This window comes from Microcebus murinus, chromosome 3 (genome assembly GCF_040939455.1).
Source record: "Microcebus murinus isolate Inina chromosome 3, M.murinus_Inina_mat1.0, whole genome shotgun sequence".
NCBI classification, from domain to species: Eukaryota; Metazoa; Chordata; class Mammalia; order Primates; family Cheirogaleidae; genus Microcebus; species Microcebus murinus.
Genome location: NC_134106.1, coordinates 77727529 through 77743924, shown reverse-complemented (window position 1 = coordinate 77743924; position 16396 = coordinate 77727529). Strand labels below are relative to the sequence as shown.

General features: G+C 38.7%; 2 protein-coding genes across 5 annotated transcripts in view; one reads left to right on the top strand and one right to left on the bottom strand.

Moving 5' to 3' along the window:
- Positions 1-6419, top strand: part of MGAT4A (alpha-1,3-mannosyl-glycoprotein 4-beta-N-acetylglucosaminyltransferase A) — a 102058-nt gene extending 95639 nt beyond the window's left edge. For both annotated transcript variants that reach the window (XM_076001014.1, XM_020286271.2), the window contains exons 15-16: positions 224-336; positions 469-6419. In XM_076001014.1, the coding sequence (XP_075857129.1) occupies positions 224-336; positions 469-495 (140 nt within the window). In that variant the 3' untranslated portion in view covers positions 496-6419. The remainder of the gene's footprint in view (positions 1-223; positions 337-468) is intronic.
- UNC50 (unc-50 inner nuclear membrane RNA binding protein) lies at positions 2877-16394 on the bottom strand. 3 transcript variants are annotated; one of them, XM_076001017.1, is made up of 6 exons: positions 16229-16394; positions 15095-15378; positions 13842-13962; positions 9479-9618; positions 9289-9390; positions 2877-3016 (listed from the first exon to the last, which is right to left on the bottom strand). In XM_076001017.1, exons 2-6 carry the CDS (start codon positions 15372-15374, stop codon positions 2877-2879), a joined length of 783 nt encoding a protein of 260 aa, XP_075857132.1. In that variant the 5' UTR covers positions 15375-15378; positions 16229-16394. The 3 variants fall into 3 exon arrangements, with proteins under 3 accessions (XP_075857132.1, XP_075857131.1, XP_012642444.1); XM_076001016.1 differs by lacking the exon at positions 16229-16394 and adding an exon at positions 15651-16173; XM_012786990.3 differs by lacking the exons at positions 2877-3016; positions 16229-16394 and adding exons at positions 5456-7360; positions 15651-16159.
- Between the last annotated feature and the right edge of the window lie 2 nt (positions 16395-16396).

Below are 16396 nucleotides of genomic sequence, written 5' to 3'. Positions count from 1 at the left end.
CCTAATTAAATAGGTTGCATCGTATCTTTTTAAGCATGGATTACTTCATGAAAAATTTAAAAGTTGAATAAAAGTAGAAATAAAAAAAATCACCTATGCCCTATCTAAAGACATCTACTATTAATAGAAATATTTTGGTGTCCTCCTTTCCTGCCTTAAGTCAGTGACATTTTATGTGTGCTCATCTCGGTCTATCCAACAAGTATTAATTTTTATTTTGAAGGAAAATTTGAGAATGGTGTTGCAGAAGGAATGGTGGATCCTAGTCTAAATCCCATTTCAACCTTTCGACTTTCAGTTATTCAGAATTCTGCTGTTTGGGCCATTCTTAATGAGGTAAGAATATATTAAATCAGTGAAACATCTTAGATACTAATTTTTTAAATTACATTTCAATTTTGTATTTAAGGCCTTTTTGGAATTGAAAATTAATTACCTTATCATACTTTTAATTATTTTGTATTTCAGATTCATATTAAAAAAGCCGCCAACTGATCATCTAAGAAATCAACATTTTTTTCTAGTGAATTTATTGATTAAAGATAGTTAAGCATGTCTTTTTTTTTTTTTTTACTTGAACACTACCTCTTGTGAAATCTACTGTAGATAAGATGATTGTCATTTCCACTTGGAAAGTGAATCTCCCATGATAATTGCATTCATTTGAAACTACGCTGTCCTCCGATTTTAACTTGTCTCAAACATTTTACAATTATGACAGCCTGTTAATATGACTTGTACTATTTTGGTATTATACTAATACATAAGAGTTGTACATATTGTTACATTCCTTAAATTTGAGAAAAACTAATGTTAAATACATTTTATGAAGGGGGTACTTTTGAGGTTCACTTATTTTACTATTATAGACCCTCTTTTATAGATTATCAGGGATTATATATATAAATATATAAATATACATAAAAATGTTATGAAGTTAATTTATTAGAAACACTTAAGAAGTACATATTTTTGTGCAGTAAATTTTTGAATTGATACATTTTTTGAAAACCAATTAACTTGCTTTTTTAAGTTCTTTCTATCTTTTTCTTTGGAAAATGCAGACATTACAAATCAATGCCATTTTTCAAATGCACTGCCATTTAAGATTGATTATAGATGGATTTCTTAACTGAAGTACTTTTATAATCACAGTGATTCTGAACAAAATATTTTCAAAGACATTTGTCATTCCTTAAAGCCAAGATTTTAAAGACCAATGTCCTTCTTGGGGGTTATTTTACTATACTGTGTATGGTGTATAGCCACGAAAAATCAGTCTGATAAATTTCAATGTGCAAGTGTGATGCATTCAACTTGAATTATTGTAAACTTAAGTCATTACATTTCCTCTGATATGTAAAATGACAAACTCTTCTTTCCTTTTTAATCATTGTCTTTAACTCATGAGTTAGATGCATTATCTCTTGTTGATTCTTTTATATCTGCACTCATTTTATGAGTTCTGACAAAATGTTTTCTAGGTGATATTATTGTGTTAAGTCATCATTGGTACAATTTTAAAGAAAAATTGTAATACTGTTTTGGGCGAAAGGTATTGTAGCAGTCATATATTTTTCCAAAATGATTTATTCTATTGCATTATGAACTTATAAGTAAATTCCATGTCCAAAAGTATGTTTAGTATTCTTAAACATGCAATTCCAAATAATGTTACTTCTACAAACAAAGAATGTTATCCGCCTCAGCAATCAGTGATCTTTATAAAAGTACTTTAAAATAATGATGAATTATCAACTTCAGTTCCCAGCCAGTCTAGTCTGACACGCTGGTGTGCCTCAGGTGGGTTGTGTGTTGGTTACAGATGTGCAGAGTTTGGTTCCCCTGAGCTTTCCAGGGCCTCAGGTGGGGAGGAGGTTCTAGCTGGTTGCCTAAAGCATGGAGGAGCTTCAGCTGCTTGGCCAGTGTGCTGGACAAATTGCATCAAACAGCAGTATTTTCTGTGCAGTGTCATGAAGTGGAAAAGGTTGGGAAACACTGATATACTACAATTATTTCCATCAGTCCACATTGTAATAATTTTTAGTTATTTTTCTTGATTGAAAAGTCAATCATGTTTGCCGATAATGATTTTTATGTCAAAGTCCAGTTGAAATTTTTTATTAGGGTTTTTTCGATATAATTTTCATGTTCTTGAATTTACTTTTTATTTTCTTCTCAAATTATTTTGGCCAAGTACCCACAAGCAAATTTCATTAAAGAAGAGGTATATCCTTTTCATTGTGTAAAACATAGGAACTGGTTTAGCATACTAAGTTACTGCTAAAATGACTGAGTAACAGAAGATAAAAATCTGTACAGATGGGTTTAGGAGTCCCCTTGGGTCCCTTGTTCCTTAGTTGCCAACTCCGGTGTCAGGAAGAAAGGCCATGCTCTGAAAATCTAGGGAGGAGAAAGTTATAGCAGCTCCTGGTGCCATTTGTTTTGGCCTCTAAAGATGCTCAGACTGTCTAGCCAGCTGCTTCCTGGTTTCTTGTGGTCTCCTTGCCCAGGCTTTTCTCATCCCTCCTGTTCGTAAGAATCCTTTTAGCCAGATCTTTCCCATCATTCCAGGCCTTTCTTGTGTTCTCTTCCCCTTGAATTTATCAGTGCTTAGGATGTGCCTGGCACATGGCAGGTGGCCAGTCAGTGTCTGGATGAGGGGACCAGCTGTTCCAGCCCACCCTCCTCTTTGTCTTTCTTATCGCCTTTCTCTGTTGTCCTTGCTGCATGCTTCTATACAGACTCAACTGTCTAGTTTTTGCTTGTTTCTGGGGTACATTTCTATGTGGGCTGTGTGTTATCTTTCTGACCAAAGTTCAAGCTCCTGAGGCACACCCACAGTTCATACTTTTGTCGTCTGATGCAGCAGGTGCTCATGGGATGTCATGGTTAGTTGCTCCCTCCTTTTTGCCCAGTTCTACACTAGTCAAGGAGAGGAAGCCGTGCTGTCCCCACGCAAGAAACTGGACTGGGAGCAGTGTTAGGGTAGAAGATTGGATGAGGTGCAGAGTGCCTGGAAGTGAAAGAAGGTAAATTCTTGACCTTGAGAGGGCACTGAGCCACTTGACCAGTGTCAAATTTTGGGACTTATTTTACACACATGCACACACACATATAAATTGGAGCATGGTTTGGTTTGTCATCTGGTGTGTATTTCACATAACCTGTTAGGCTTTTGAGCTGTGCTGGCCTATACAGTAGCCACTAACCACATGGGGCTATTTAAATTAATTTTAAAAATTCAGCTCTGCAGTCACACTAGCTGCAGTTGAAGTGCTTAATGGTTATGTGTGGCTAGTGGCCACCACACTGGACACCACAGGTACAGAAGGTTTTCGTCATTACAGAAAGTTCTGTTGGGAAGTACTGTGTCAAGAGTGCTAATGTGAACATTTAGAAACCAGAATTAATGAATTCTCATGAGGTTAATAGCAAATGTGAATATATCATAATGCAAATATATGTGGGAAAGAAGAGAAAGTTGAGGACCTATTTCTAGGATTTTATGATTTCTGAGGACCTATTTCTAGGATTTTATGATTTCTAAGTTCTTTATTACAATCTTATTGCATTTTCCACAGCATGCATTGTATTGTACTATGTAGTCAAAAAAGATAGTGTGATTGAAAAGCTTTGGGAAAAGTTTAGTGCAAATGGATTATTTAGCACATAGGCTATAGACATGTATGTGTATATTAATTTAACCATTGGAGATGTCTCTGAACAAGGTATAGCTTTTTCAAATTAGTGGTTGCACAAATAAATAATTAAAAATTATGGTTATTTTAAAAACCATAAGCAAAGTTATGAAAGCTTCTTTTAAATCTGTTATAATAATGAAAAAAATTGCCAACAATTCTATCCCTCAAAAGTTTGGTTATGTGGAAACAGCATGTTTGCAGAGATTGTTCTAATGAATAGCAGTATATGTGTGGTAGGCAGAATTCTAAAAATGACCCCCAACCCTGTACTGCCCCCACCAATGACCTTGTATAATATCCTCCCCTTTGAGTGTGGGTGGAACTTGTATAATCCATGATTATATCACATTATAGAGCAAAAGGAAGATTATCTGGGAGTGTCTAATCAAATCTTGTGGGACCATTAAAAGCAAGAGTTTTCTCAGGCTGGTAGCAGAAGTCAGAGACTCAAAGCAGAAGGACTCAAGGCACCACTGCTGTTTTAAGGTAGAAGGGGCCACATGAGAAGGAATATAGGTGGCCTTAAGTAGGAGCTGAGAGAGGCAAAATGGGAACTGCAGTCCTACAGCCACAGGAACTGAATTCAGCCCACAAAGGTCATTCATGGGCTTGGAAATGCATCTCCAGATAAGACCCAGCCAGACCAACACCTCGATTCCAGCTTTGTGAGACCCTAAGCAGAGAACACAGTTAAGCCTGCTTGGACTTCTGACCTACGGAACTAATAAATAAATAGAGTTGTGTTTTAAGCTGCTCAATTTGTTATGCAGTGATAGAAAATGAATGTAATATTTAAAAGAGATAGAGGAAGTCTTCATACTTGATTCCTTTCATATGTTGGATATTTCTTGGTAAATGCACAAATAAAGTCTTTACTAGCAAATCATATATCTGGGCCTCATCTGGGATGTGCTCTGCCAGAGATCTTAAATAGTCTTCACTGGAAATATGTCGGCAAAGTTGCAGCATCTTAGTAGCACTTTGTAAAGGAACTGCTAGAATGAAATTGTACGAATAGGATCAAAACAGTGTATAAGGAATCTTTTTTTTTTTTTTTTTTTTGGTGTTACCTTATACCAATCCAGGCTGCTCTGAGCCTGTCAAGAATATATTAAAGAATGATAAACAGTGGTATTAATTACAACATTAAGAAAACAAAACTTATGCCTTTATGTAAACATCAGATAATCTACTCTGTACTGACAGACAATTTTCTTCTAGACTAAAACCTAATCATCTAACACAGATCAGATCCTATGTGGGCCAACTAAATTTTTATTACTTAAAGAGTATTTTCCCCAAATACCTCTCTGCATCCAAGCCATTACTTGCTAATGTTTATTTTGGTTTATCCTTTAATTTTTGTGCTTATTTTTATATACTGCTATGGCCTTGATTGATGTAAGACCAAGTAGAGCTAAAGGAAGAAAAATAAGGCTACAGACTAAAAATATGGGAAATTTGAGTCATAATCATATCTTAGTGTTGTAAGAGAACTTAGATATCCAATCCCTTTATAGAAAAGGAAACTTTTCCAAGCTATGTAGCAATATTTATAGTGTGTAAAATTTAGTTTGATAGTTGTGAAATTTTATAAATTATTAATCTTAGATATATGCTATGATAACTAGTATGCTTTCTTTAATGCATGTGAACATACAATGCTAAAATAAAAAGACAATATTATTTAAAAAGAAACCAAACCAAGGATTTTGTTATATATCTCCATATCATCGATACCTATATGTTAATTCTTTTTTTTTTTACCCGAAACACTCACTTCACCAGTTCAGGCACTAAATAGGTCGTTTTCAAAGGAACAAACAGGAAGGAGTGAGCTGGCACTCCACTGTGCATGTGAGCTGAGAATTTAGAAGACAGTGTTCTAGAAAGTAAACTGAGTGTTGAAGGGAAGCACTTTGTGTCATTCCCACTGTTAACATTGCAGTAAAAATGTAAAATATAGTGGTGCTAAATTTGTCCTAAAATAAGGCTTGTTTGTTGTGGGGAATATTTTAATACTCGCCATTAGGGAGGCTATTTTATGTATTACTCGCTCCTGGCTGTTTCACTGTATTAGTAATTACTAAACTGTCCTGGAATCAAAGGTTTGGTACATTAGCTTGGTTGGCATTCCATTCTTTATTTGAAATGCTCAGTGTTTGCTCAAATCTGGTGAAAATATCTTTTGAAGGCATATTCTCTGAGCCTTAAAAATGGCTGATATCGACAGTACTGTAAGATGCACTGCCAGCAGATTTGATACTTTTTATTTCAGTATAGACAGTAGTATTTTCTAAGAAAGATTTTAGAGATCAGCCTAAGTGTAACAATTGTGTTTCATTCATGGAATAAAAAACTAAAGCGTGTCTCATTCAGAACACTTTGGAAAGGTTGTCTTTGCATTTAGGGTTGTTTCTGGAAGCATCTCATGGAGAAGCTGAGGAATCTCTGCCAGGTTGTACCAGAGTGTTTTTCTTCTTAAATGTATTGTACATATTTTCCTTAAAATGTCTTCATTAGTTGAATAGTTAATATCTGTAGTAATATTTTAGGTATCTGTCAGATTTTTAAAGAAAGAAAGATTATTTATTTTCAGATTTGCTGCTATAATTGAAAACCCAATAACTGGTCTTGTTGATTGTGCCTTTCATCACTGTTTCTCTGTGCCACAGCTGTTCATGTGTATTTGAAATAAAGAAGTTTCAAAAGCCATGTTGAATTCAGATTCCTTCTAATACAATTAGGTGAAACTTAATGAGTAGTTCTGATTATTTAACATCAATACAATATTTTTAATGGAATGGATCCTTTATTTGGGTCTTATAAAGTCTTTAAAGAAGGGGAAAAAAGCCTTATTAAGACTGTGATTATCAATATCACACAGGTGTTCACTTTATTATATATACTATACAGTTCCACAAATAAAAGTACCCACCATGGGCCTCTTTAATCTATTTTCAAGTGTTTGCTTTAAAAAAATTTTTTTTTAAAGCAGAGAAAATGTTGTGATGTTTAGGGCCTGTAGTATAGTGACTCCTGTTTGAATGATGTTACAGATTGAAGAGGCTTTTGAAGGTTAGGTTGGGATCAGGTGACCTATATACATGTTTAAAATACAGCTTGTTAGAAATCAGGTAGATTATGTACCTTGCCAGGAACAATCAGGAGAAAGGTGAGTGCATGCTTATTATCTCACTCTAAATATTAATAGATATTCTCTCAAATACTTCATGTTAGTTTACATTTCTGTTTTTCCCATGCCCTTAGTATTTAATATATAGCTCTTGGGTGTACAAATATAATCAATAAAATGCATGCTTTAGTTTAAAAAATATTTATTATAGAAATTTACATTTAATTAGTTTCAGGGAATGTACTTGGCAATAGTGTTAACATATATTTCTTCAAATTTGCAAACTTTACACCTTTAAGATATCTACAAAGAATTTATTTACAAGTTTTACAAGAAATCACTTCATCAATACTGTTGACACAGTAAAGACTGGATATGCTTTTTCATTTCACCCTGTACTTGTAGAAAGAACACAGAGCACGGGTAAAGTTCCATCCCAGTGCTAGTGACAGCCCGTAGAGTAGGATGAGAGGTGCGAATGGATAGAGAAGAATTACTGTATTTTTCAAAAATGGCAGTGCTGGAAAAGAAACAAATATATTTGCTTTTTTAAAAACAATATGTGACTAATATTTGGAAAGACAGCTCTTTAACATGTGGGGCAAAAAAAGAATGCATACTTGAGTCGGTAAGATTTTGCTATTTATACCAGAACAATACTACTCTTCTGTGTTGCCTCCCTCGTTTTGTGCTGTGACCAAACTGAGGCACAGGATTCCAGCACTGTGGCTGAGTAGGAAACACGCTGGGATGGAGAGGTTAAGAGTGAGAGACAAACCTCACAAATACTCATGAAAACTGGTGAATTAAAACTTGTGACTGCCTCAGAAGCCTCTATGAGTCCATCTCACAGTACACAGATGATGTAAGGAAAAAAAACCCCGCTTTTAACTATTAGTAAGATTTTCCAGTGTAAAAAGCATCACACCAGGTGCCGTGGCTCATGCCTATAATCCTAGCACTCTGGGAAGCTGAGGTGGGTGGATCACTCGAGGTCAGGAGTTCAAAACCAGCCTGAGCAAGAGTGAGACCCTGTCTCTAATAAAAACAGAAAGAAATTAATTGACCAACTAAAAATATATATACAAAAAAAATTAGCCAGGCATGGTGGCACATGCCAGTTAGTCCCAACTACTCGGGAGGCTGAGGCAGAAGGATTGCTTGAGCCCAGGAGATTGAGGTTGCTGTGAGCTCGGATGATGCCACGGCACTCACTCTAGCCTGGGCAACAAAGTGAGACTCTGTCTCAAAAAAAAGCATCACACCCCCACTTTGAGACACTGTCAGCTCAGCTAATAGCCCAAGCTTTAGGAAAGAACTAAAACTCTTAAATCTGTCCCCAAATATCCATGTTTCTTGCTCATTGCTTAGTTAGTGGGACCCTACCCCATGCATTCTGACCTAAATATTTCTCATAGAAGTTCTTAAGCAAAATGTTCCACATGGGAGGGAGTTACCAGAAGAGTGTTCAAACATCCACTCAGAGAACCACAGTGTTGGAGTGTTGTAATCACAAAACACTTTCTCAAAATATTTGAAAATTCTTTAGAAACCTGAAGATGAAATGTCATAAACAACTTCCCTGGACTAAAAGGACTCCCAGTATCCAAATCAAGGCCTTAAAATGAGGGGGGTTAAGTGGAACAACCCTGACTAGAGGAGCCAGTCATACAAGTAAGAGCTCTTTGTGTCCAGTGAGGTCCTAACCATCCAGAGAACAAGGAAGGGCGGGCTTAAAAAAGTATGCATACATAACGCTACCAAAGTTTCTAGATTTTATTTAGCTTTATTTAATGGTGGTCATTTTTTAATGTAAATGAAGAAAAATGCATAAATGAATTCACAACAGTATTTAAGAGTAAATTTACAAATATATCTTGAGGACAGTAAATCCTGGGCCTGATCTTGTGTGTTCAGCTACACAACCAGCTACCATACAGTGAGCATAAAAACTAAAAATGAGGCAAAAGTATGATTCAAAATGCTTTTGAACAAATTCAGTTCATATACCTATGTGATCATAGGTTGGGCCCTAGCCTTTCCTCACTTTCTACTTTTACTGTGCTAACCCAGAACCTAAAAGCACAGGAGAAAAAGAAGAGAAAAATGGGGTTGCATTCCTGCCAGCAACTTGGAGATAACAGTGTGGTTTAACGTGGTTCCTGGAAATTATAAAATCTGTTATATACCAGATGTTGCTTTCCAGCTGCACAACCATGGACAAGTTATTTAATCGCTCTGTGCCTTAGTTTCCTCATTTGAAAAATGGGGACAAGTAAATCTATATAATTGTTATGAATTAAATGAGACAATTCATATAAAATACTTGGGACAGTGTCTGTAAGTGCTATTAATATTACAGGCACTGTAGGCAGGCTGTTAGTATTGCAACTTTTCCCCTCTTGTTAATGTTCTCAAGCAACCAAAAACATTTTTTTAATTACTTACCACTGTATCCTAGGAAGGTTACATAGATGTAATAGCCAACTGCAATCAGCCATAAGGTATTTCCAACCAAATATCCAATAAATGTATCTGTTAGGATAACATCTGCCAGAAGAGATGCACACAATGAGTCTCTTTAACAATGCATACAACAAAGACTTTGATAATATTCTGAGAAGTAACTACTACTTACGGTTAATGAAAAAAAGCTGAATAAAATGCAAAATGACTAGGAGTGGATAAAAAGCATTCAGATGCACATCAAAGGCGTAGCCCCACTCCACATCATAGTCTCTGCTCTGCCGTTTCACTAAGTACTTGTTAGAGATGAACCTGAAATGCAAAATTAAAATTTCTTTCATAATTGGATAAAATTACTTCTATAAATACTTAATGACTACCTCGTGTGTGCCAGACATTATTCTAAATTCAGGAGATCCAACAGTAAACAAAACAGACAAAAATCCTTGCCTTTAATCTAGTGGGGAAGACTGACAATGACATAAACATGTCAGATGGTACTACTACAGAAAAGATAAGGCAGTAAAGGAGAGAGAACACAAACTTGAGATGCAATTTTAAATATGACACTCATGTGGGTAACATTTGGGTAAAGACCCAAGGGCAGTGATGGTACCTGACACGTGTGAGGAATGGGCAAGGAGACCAGTGTGCCTGTAAGAGGAAAGAAGAAAAGGAACAGGAAATGAAGTCAGAAAAGAAATGGGGAGCCAGGTCTTATGGAGCCTGTAGCCGTTTTAAAATCTTTGGCTTTTATTCTTGGTGAAATGAGAAGCCATCATGGAATTGTGAGAAGAGTGCCTGACTTTAATGTTTTGACAGGGTCTCCTGGTGGCAGATAAAAGAATAGACTCTAGGGACAAGAGTAGAAGCAGAGACCAGTACAGTGGTCCCCAACCTTTTTGGCACCAGGGATCAGTTTCATGGAAGCAGCTACTGCTGCTCACTTCCTGCTGGGTGCCCCCTAACCCCATTCCTAAGTTTCATGGAAGATAATGACTCCATGGGAAGGGAGGGGGAAGGCCATGAAGCTCTTGGGCCCCATCCCTGACAGGTCAGGGACTGCAGTTAGAAGGCTATGGCCAGGAGGAGATGAACAGTGCAGTGCAGCTGGTGACTGGGGGTGAGGAGATGTGGGACACACTAAAGTGGGGGAAGGTAGAGCCGATGGGGGATGGGGTTAAGTACTGGGCGTGACAGAGATTTTTGCTGTGAACAAATGGAAGATGGAGCTGCCAGTAACTGCAGTGGGCTGGCTGCAGGAGTGGCTTTAAGACAGGTAGGACAGCACAAGAGCTTGGATTTGGACCTAGTATGTTGAAGATGCCTATTAGTATGGAGTAAGAAGTTATATATAAAGTCTTGAGTTCAGAGCAGAGGTCCAAACTGTACATATAAACTCATCAGTGTGTAGATGATACTTAAATCCATGGGCCCAAATGGTATCACCAAAAAATGAAAATGAATATGGATAGCAAGTAGGTTCAAGGTCTAAGACCTGGGTCAACCTCCTATGGAAAGGTGAGGGAAACAAGAGGAACCAGTAAGGAAAGAGTGACCAGACACACCTAGCCATCAGGATCGTGTTCAAGCTTTTGTCACTGTTCACAACACAGCCTACTAGTTGTTCAGTTAAATGAATAAAAAGTAAAATATCCAGGTAATAGAAAAGTAGATCTTCAAAGAAAAAGAACACAATTTGTATTATAAACATCTTAGAAAGTCAATGTACTTTTTTGTGTCATTTCATTTCAATTCAAGGATGTAATTAAGAAAATGCTGTTCCTACAGTAGAAATTAAAATAGAAAAGAAAGAGGATAAATATAGTATAGTACTAATAACCCCACACTTAGTTGTCTAAAAATGTCAACCTACTACTAGTTCACTTGAGCAAACTGGAGCTTACCAAAACATTTTGTTTTAACCAAGAACACATGCTATTAAAATTTTATGGAATTAACATGTAGCTCACTCTCCAATGGATCCCTTTCTGCAGTCATCCCCTGTTGCTCCTGGTCCCTCTGCTTATCCTTTAAATAGGTGCTTTCCAAGCTTCTGTCCTCAGTCTGAGTCTTAACTCCAGAACGCGGATACGCCTCCTGAGAGCACTCACAAAGGCACTGTGGTTTTCACCCCCTACCTCCAAGTTAATAAGATAGTCATGCCCATGTCATGGCCCAGGTTGTTATCTCTAGGTCTAGTATCAGCTACCTCAGTCCACTGTCCTTCGTATTTCCACTAAATTCTCAACAAGCTTCCTGAACTCAACACAGCCCACATGGAATGCCTCACCTACATCTGCCACTTACTTAGTCACCTAAGCCCAAAGCTTGCAAGCCATCCCCAAAGAGGCCTCAGCCTCTTTCTCCTCCTCCTCCTATCTTGTTATCACAGGAAGCTCTTGAATCCATCTCTCCTCTCTATCCCTATTATCACCATGCTACTCTGGGAATCCTCTACTCTTAGGCAGACCCTTGCAATTGTATCCAGGCTTGCCCACTTCTCCAACTCCTCCAAGGCCATAGAAACGATTTTTCATAAGGTGTGAATCTGATGATTCTCCTACTTCAAAGCCTCCAAGCTTCCCACCTCCCCTCCACCCCCAACTTACAGAGGCAGCCTATGAGATTAAGTCCAATTTTTCCCCTGAATTGCACTAAGGCCAATTTCTCTAGTCATATCTTTTCCCTAGGCATTCAGTGTCACCCTATGCTCCCACACCCAGCATGGTGTTCCACACTTCTACGCTTTTGCACTTGCGATTCCCACATCTCCCCAAAATACCTCCTCATGTTAGTTCCTGTGGCACCTCTGAGATGATCACAAGTGTATGTAATCATTTCTATTTCTAGTGCCTCACACATTTCACAGCACAACATAGATTCTCAAAAATACATGGAGTCCTCTGCCATTTAACTCAAACAATGACATACTCATACGAAAGGTGTGAAACACCAGATTGACCTGGTTTCTGTGGTCCTCCAGAATCAATACATTCATGGTAGAATGCTTGCTACAAACCAAATTATTCCCTTGAAAATCTTATTTATCGAATTTTTTCATATACCATGTGTTTCTCATTGATTTCTTGATGATGAATACATGACTCACATTAGTTAGCAATATTAATTTTAGGCCAGATTCAGAATTTTAGATTAGTGGTACATAGCATTTATTGACTAGCGCATATAAAACCTGTTCCATACTAGTCAGAAGTTACAAAGGAAAACACATGCATATCTCATTTTATTGAGCTTTGCTTTATTGTGCCTTGCATATATTGCATTTTTTACAAATTGAAGGTTTGTGGCAACCCTGTGTCAAGCAAGTCCAGTGGTGCCATTTTTTTCAACAGCATGTGTCTGTGTCAACATTTTTTTAGCAATAAAGTATTTTTAAGTTAAAGTATGCATATTTTTAGACATAATGGTATTACACACTTAATAGACTACAGTATAATGTGCATATAACATCAATGTGCACTGGGAAACAAATTGTGAGACTCGCTTCATTTTGCTATTTGGTTTACTGCAGTGGGCTGGAACAGAACCTATGATATCTCTGGGGTATGCCTGTAAAAGACTGGCATCATCAGAAGTTACAGTTTCAGAGTTTTATTTAAAATATTAATAGCTACCACATGTTGAACACTTAACTATGTGCCAGCCAGGTAATTTTCACACCACAATCCTCCTCAAAAACCTGACAAAATAGGCAATTAACTCCATTTTACAAAAGAGGAGACTGGGACAAAGAGTTATACAAATGACCAAGCTGGCATTTGAACCCGTTTCCCTGTGACTAAAATGTTCCACAGTGTTTTCTATAATATACGATGACCGCCACCCCTGCTCAATGCTCAACCACTGGCCTCCTACTGAGATCACTGGCCACATCCACTGCCCTTCATCCAGCATGCCAACCACACAGGAGTATTTCATCTGTGAGATAACTGAAAAACCAAACCCCAGGTTTATACTCAGTACACTGCTGTTGTCCAGTCAACCCCAAATGAAGTAATACCGAGAACCCTTTCAATGAAACCTGTGTGTGTTTTCTCTCAGCAGGAAGGCACCAAAAGTTTTTTTTTTTTTAATCTTTCTTTTTCAAGTATACTTCAAATGTCAAAAGTTCAAAGTCAGATTCCATAAAATAGTCCTCCAGATCTAAAAACTATGGAACATTTAAACATCTAGAAGTGGTCCTTACTGACAAATGCAGAAAACCATGCTATCATCCAGACAACTCAAGAGGATTTGGCTAAATGCATAATATTATATTTTTGAAAATCAGGGATTTTGTTAGAATGACAATAATTATTTCAATTATTTACTGCACTTTTACAATATAGACCATTGTGTATTTTTGATATAAGTACCAATACAGGAGGGCAAGTTATAATAATCTTGGCAGTCAAAATTGACTGTTTCAGATAATCTATTTTGGTTTCAATTTCCATCAGCTATTGTACTTCTGAAGCAAACAAATGGAGACTCTACAGCAGCATCTGAAAAACCAAAGGTAGGGTACTTACCACATTAAAGTTGATATCAGAAGACCAACACCTACACAATCTATGAATACAACCCAAAGGAGCAGCTTTATTGTCTCAAAAAATCCCATGTCCAGCACAAAGCCAAATCCTATAGTGGACACTGAAAGAAAGATTTACAAGATTCATTAAGGCACTCTCCTCGGTTCTGAGGATACAGAACACAATCCCTGTCCTCCAAATGCTCATAGTCTAGTGGGGGAGACAGACATGGGAATAAAACTCCCATGACATGATGTTATTGCATACTTAATAGACTACAGTATAACATGCATATAACTTCAATATGCACTGGCAAACAAATTTGTATGACTTGCTTCATTTTGATATTTGCTTTATTACAGTGGGCTGGAACAGAACCTATGATATCTCTGAGGTATGCCTGTAAAAGACTGATATCAGAAGTTACAGCATCAGAGTTTTGTTTAAAATACTAATAGCTACCACATGTTAAACACTTAACTATGTGCCAGCCGGGTAATTTTCACACCACAATCCTCCTCAAAAACCTGACAAAATAGGCAATTAACTCCATTTCACAAAAGAGGAGACTGGGACAACGAGTCCCAGGTGTGTGATTTGTAACTGATGTAGAAATTCATACCACCTGGGAACACAGCATGGCCACTGAGATATTTTAAGTTGACTGAGGAGGGCCCTTGCCAGCCTAGTTCACCAAAGTACCCCCAGCATTTAGAACAGCACCAGTACAGAGAAGGCATTCAGATATTTTTTGTCCAATTAAGTTTAAAGGTGCACAACACCCTACAAACTTCAACGTCTCATAAACTTCAACACCTTAAAGGTGATCAGAACCCTTGCATTACAGCACTGGAGAACTTAAAAGTAGTTTCTCAAGTTCACATCAGTACTTTAAGAACTCTTGCTCTGGATTTGCCTGATCGTGAAATGCAATCTCTAATCTCCACATTCCTTTTCATAGTAAATTGGCAATTGGGTACCAATTCATATGAGTTAAAAGCCATGGAGTGAATATTGTCCCCTGCTTTTCAACCCCCCTGAGGTAACAGTGTACTCTGGCATCTGCTTGGACCTGTAGAAAAAGGAAGAATACAACCTTTTTTCTGTGAGATTTTTGAGGCTTTATAAAAAAAGGAAGAAACAGCTTCAAACATCCCCAGATTCTGACCTACTACACATTTATAACAAGGGATCCTCCAAAGACAACCGCTCAATGTGTTCTTCAACTCTATTGCAGGTAAACTGACACTTACCACAGAGCCAGATACTTAATAGGACCAAGAACGCAGGGTCATCTCTGGCCCACTGGTCCTTTGTCTGCTTTCGGTAATGAAAGTTTCTATAAACCCTCTGTGGGGAAGTGAACAGGTAGAGCATCTGCCAAGCCGCAAACTCAAAGTCCATCTGCCGGAAACGAAAAAGCCTTCTCAGGTATTTGTACCGTTTTGCTCCAGCCGTGTGTCTGGCCGCATCCCTGGAATTCAAGACTCCATTCCCATGCATTGAGGAATTCACTGAAGTACTTGGTAACATCTTCCTAGATGAAGAAAAAACATTCTTTTACATATAATCTGAAGAAACTTTTGGCTGCCAGCACCCCTCTTCTCAGTTATTTAGCAAGAGCATGTTCTCCACAACCCTAGGGAAGCGTCAGGAGTCAAAAGCAAATGCAGCTGGTTCTGAGGCTCATCTGGGGGCTGGAGAACTGCAGACAGCACCGCAGGTAAGAGCAACACCTCGCTTTTCTGAACCACCGTCTGAACCACTCCATAACACTTAGCCAAGGGCCACGCCCTCCCCATACTTCACCTTCTTGTGCTTCTGTTTCCCATCCCTCCGCTGATGGCCAGCAAGCTCCCCGTCACCAGAATGTGATATAAGAACAAAGCACTCCAGCTCCTAGTGTTTTATCCTCAGAGCAACGACAGCATAGGAGTCCAGTCCAACCAGTCCGAAGCCCAGTGAGCGCAGGTCACCGCCCGGCCGCCCAGTCCCCCACTCCACTTCATAGGCCTCCGGGACACAGGCAGCACCGCGACGGCCCTCGCTGTCCCCTACCCGCCCTGGGCCGCAGGTGTGGCTGCCAGATTTAGCAACTAAAAACGCAGAACGCCCAGTTACATTAGAATTTCAAACAAGGAACGAATGATTTTTTGGTATGAGTATGTCTCATGCACTATCTCGGACATGCTTATACTAAAAGTTATTCCTTTATCTGAGATTCAAGCGTAACTTAGCGTCCTTGTTTTCTCCGGCAACTCTGCTGCGGGCCGAAGGGCCGGACCAACACTCCCCGGCCGCAGAGACGCCGAGCCGCGCGCTGTCGCAGGAAACCGCCCAGCCGTGAGCCCGGGCCACGGGCGGGCAGAGCAGTCCTCGGGCCTCACCTGGAGCACTGTGGCGACCTTGTCACGGGTCCGCTGCAGCCAACCACCTCCGCCCAGCAGCCGGGCCCAACCCCCGCCAGGCCGTCTTCCCTTCCGGCAGCGCAGCAGGCTCTCCGGACGCGCCGCGTCACCTGCGCCCACTTCCGCCGCGGATGCCCAGCCTCTCAG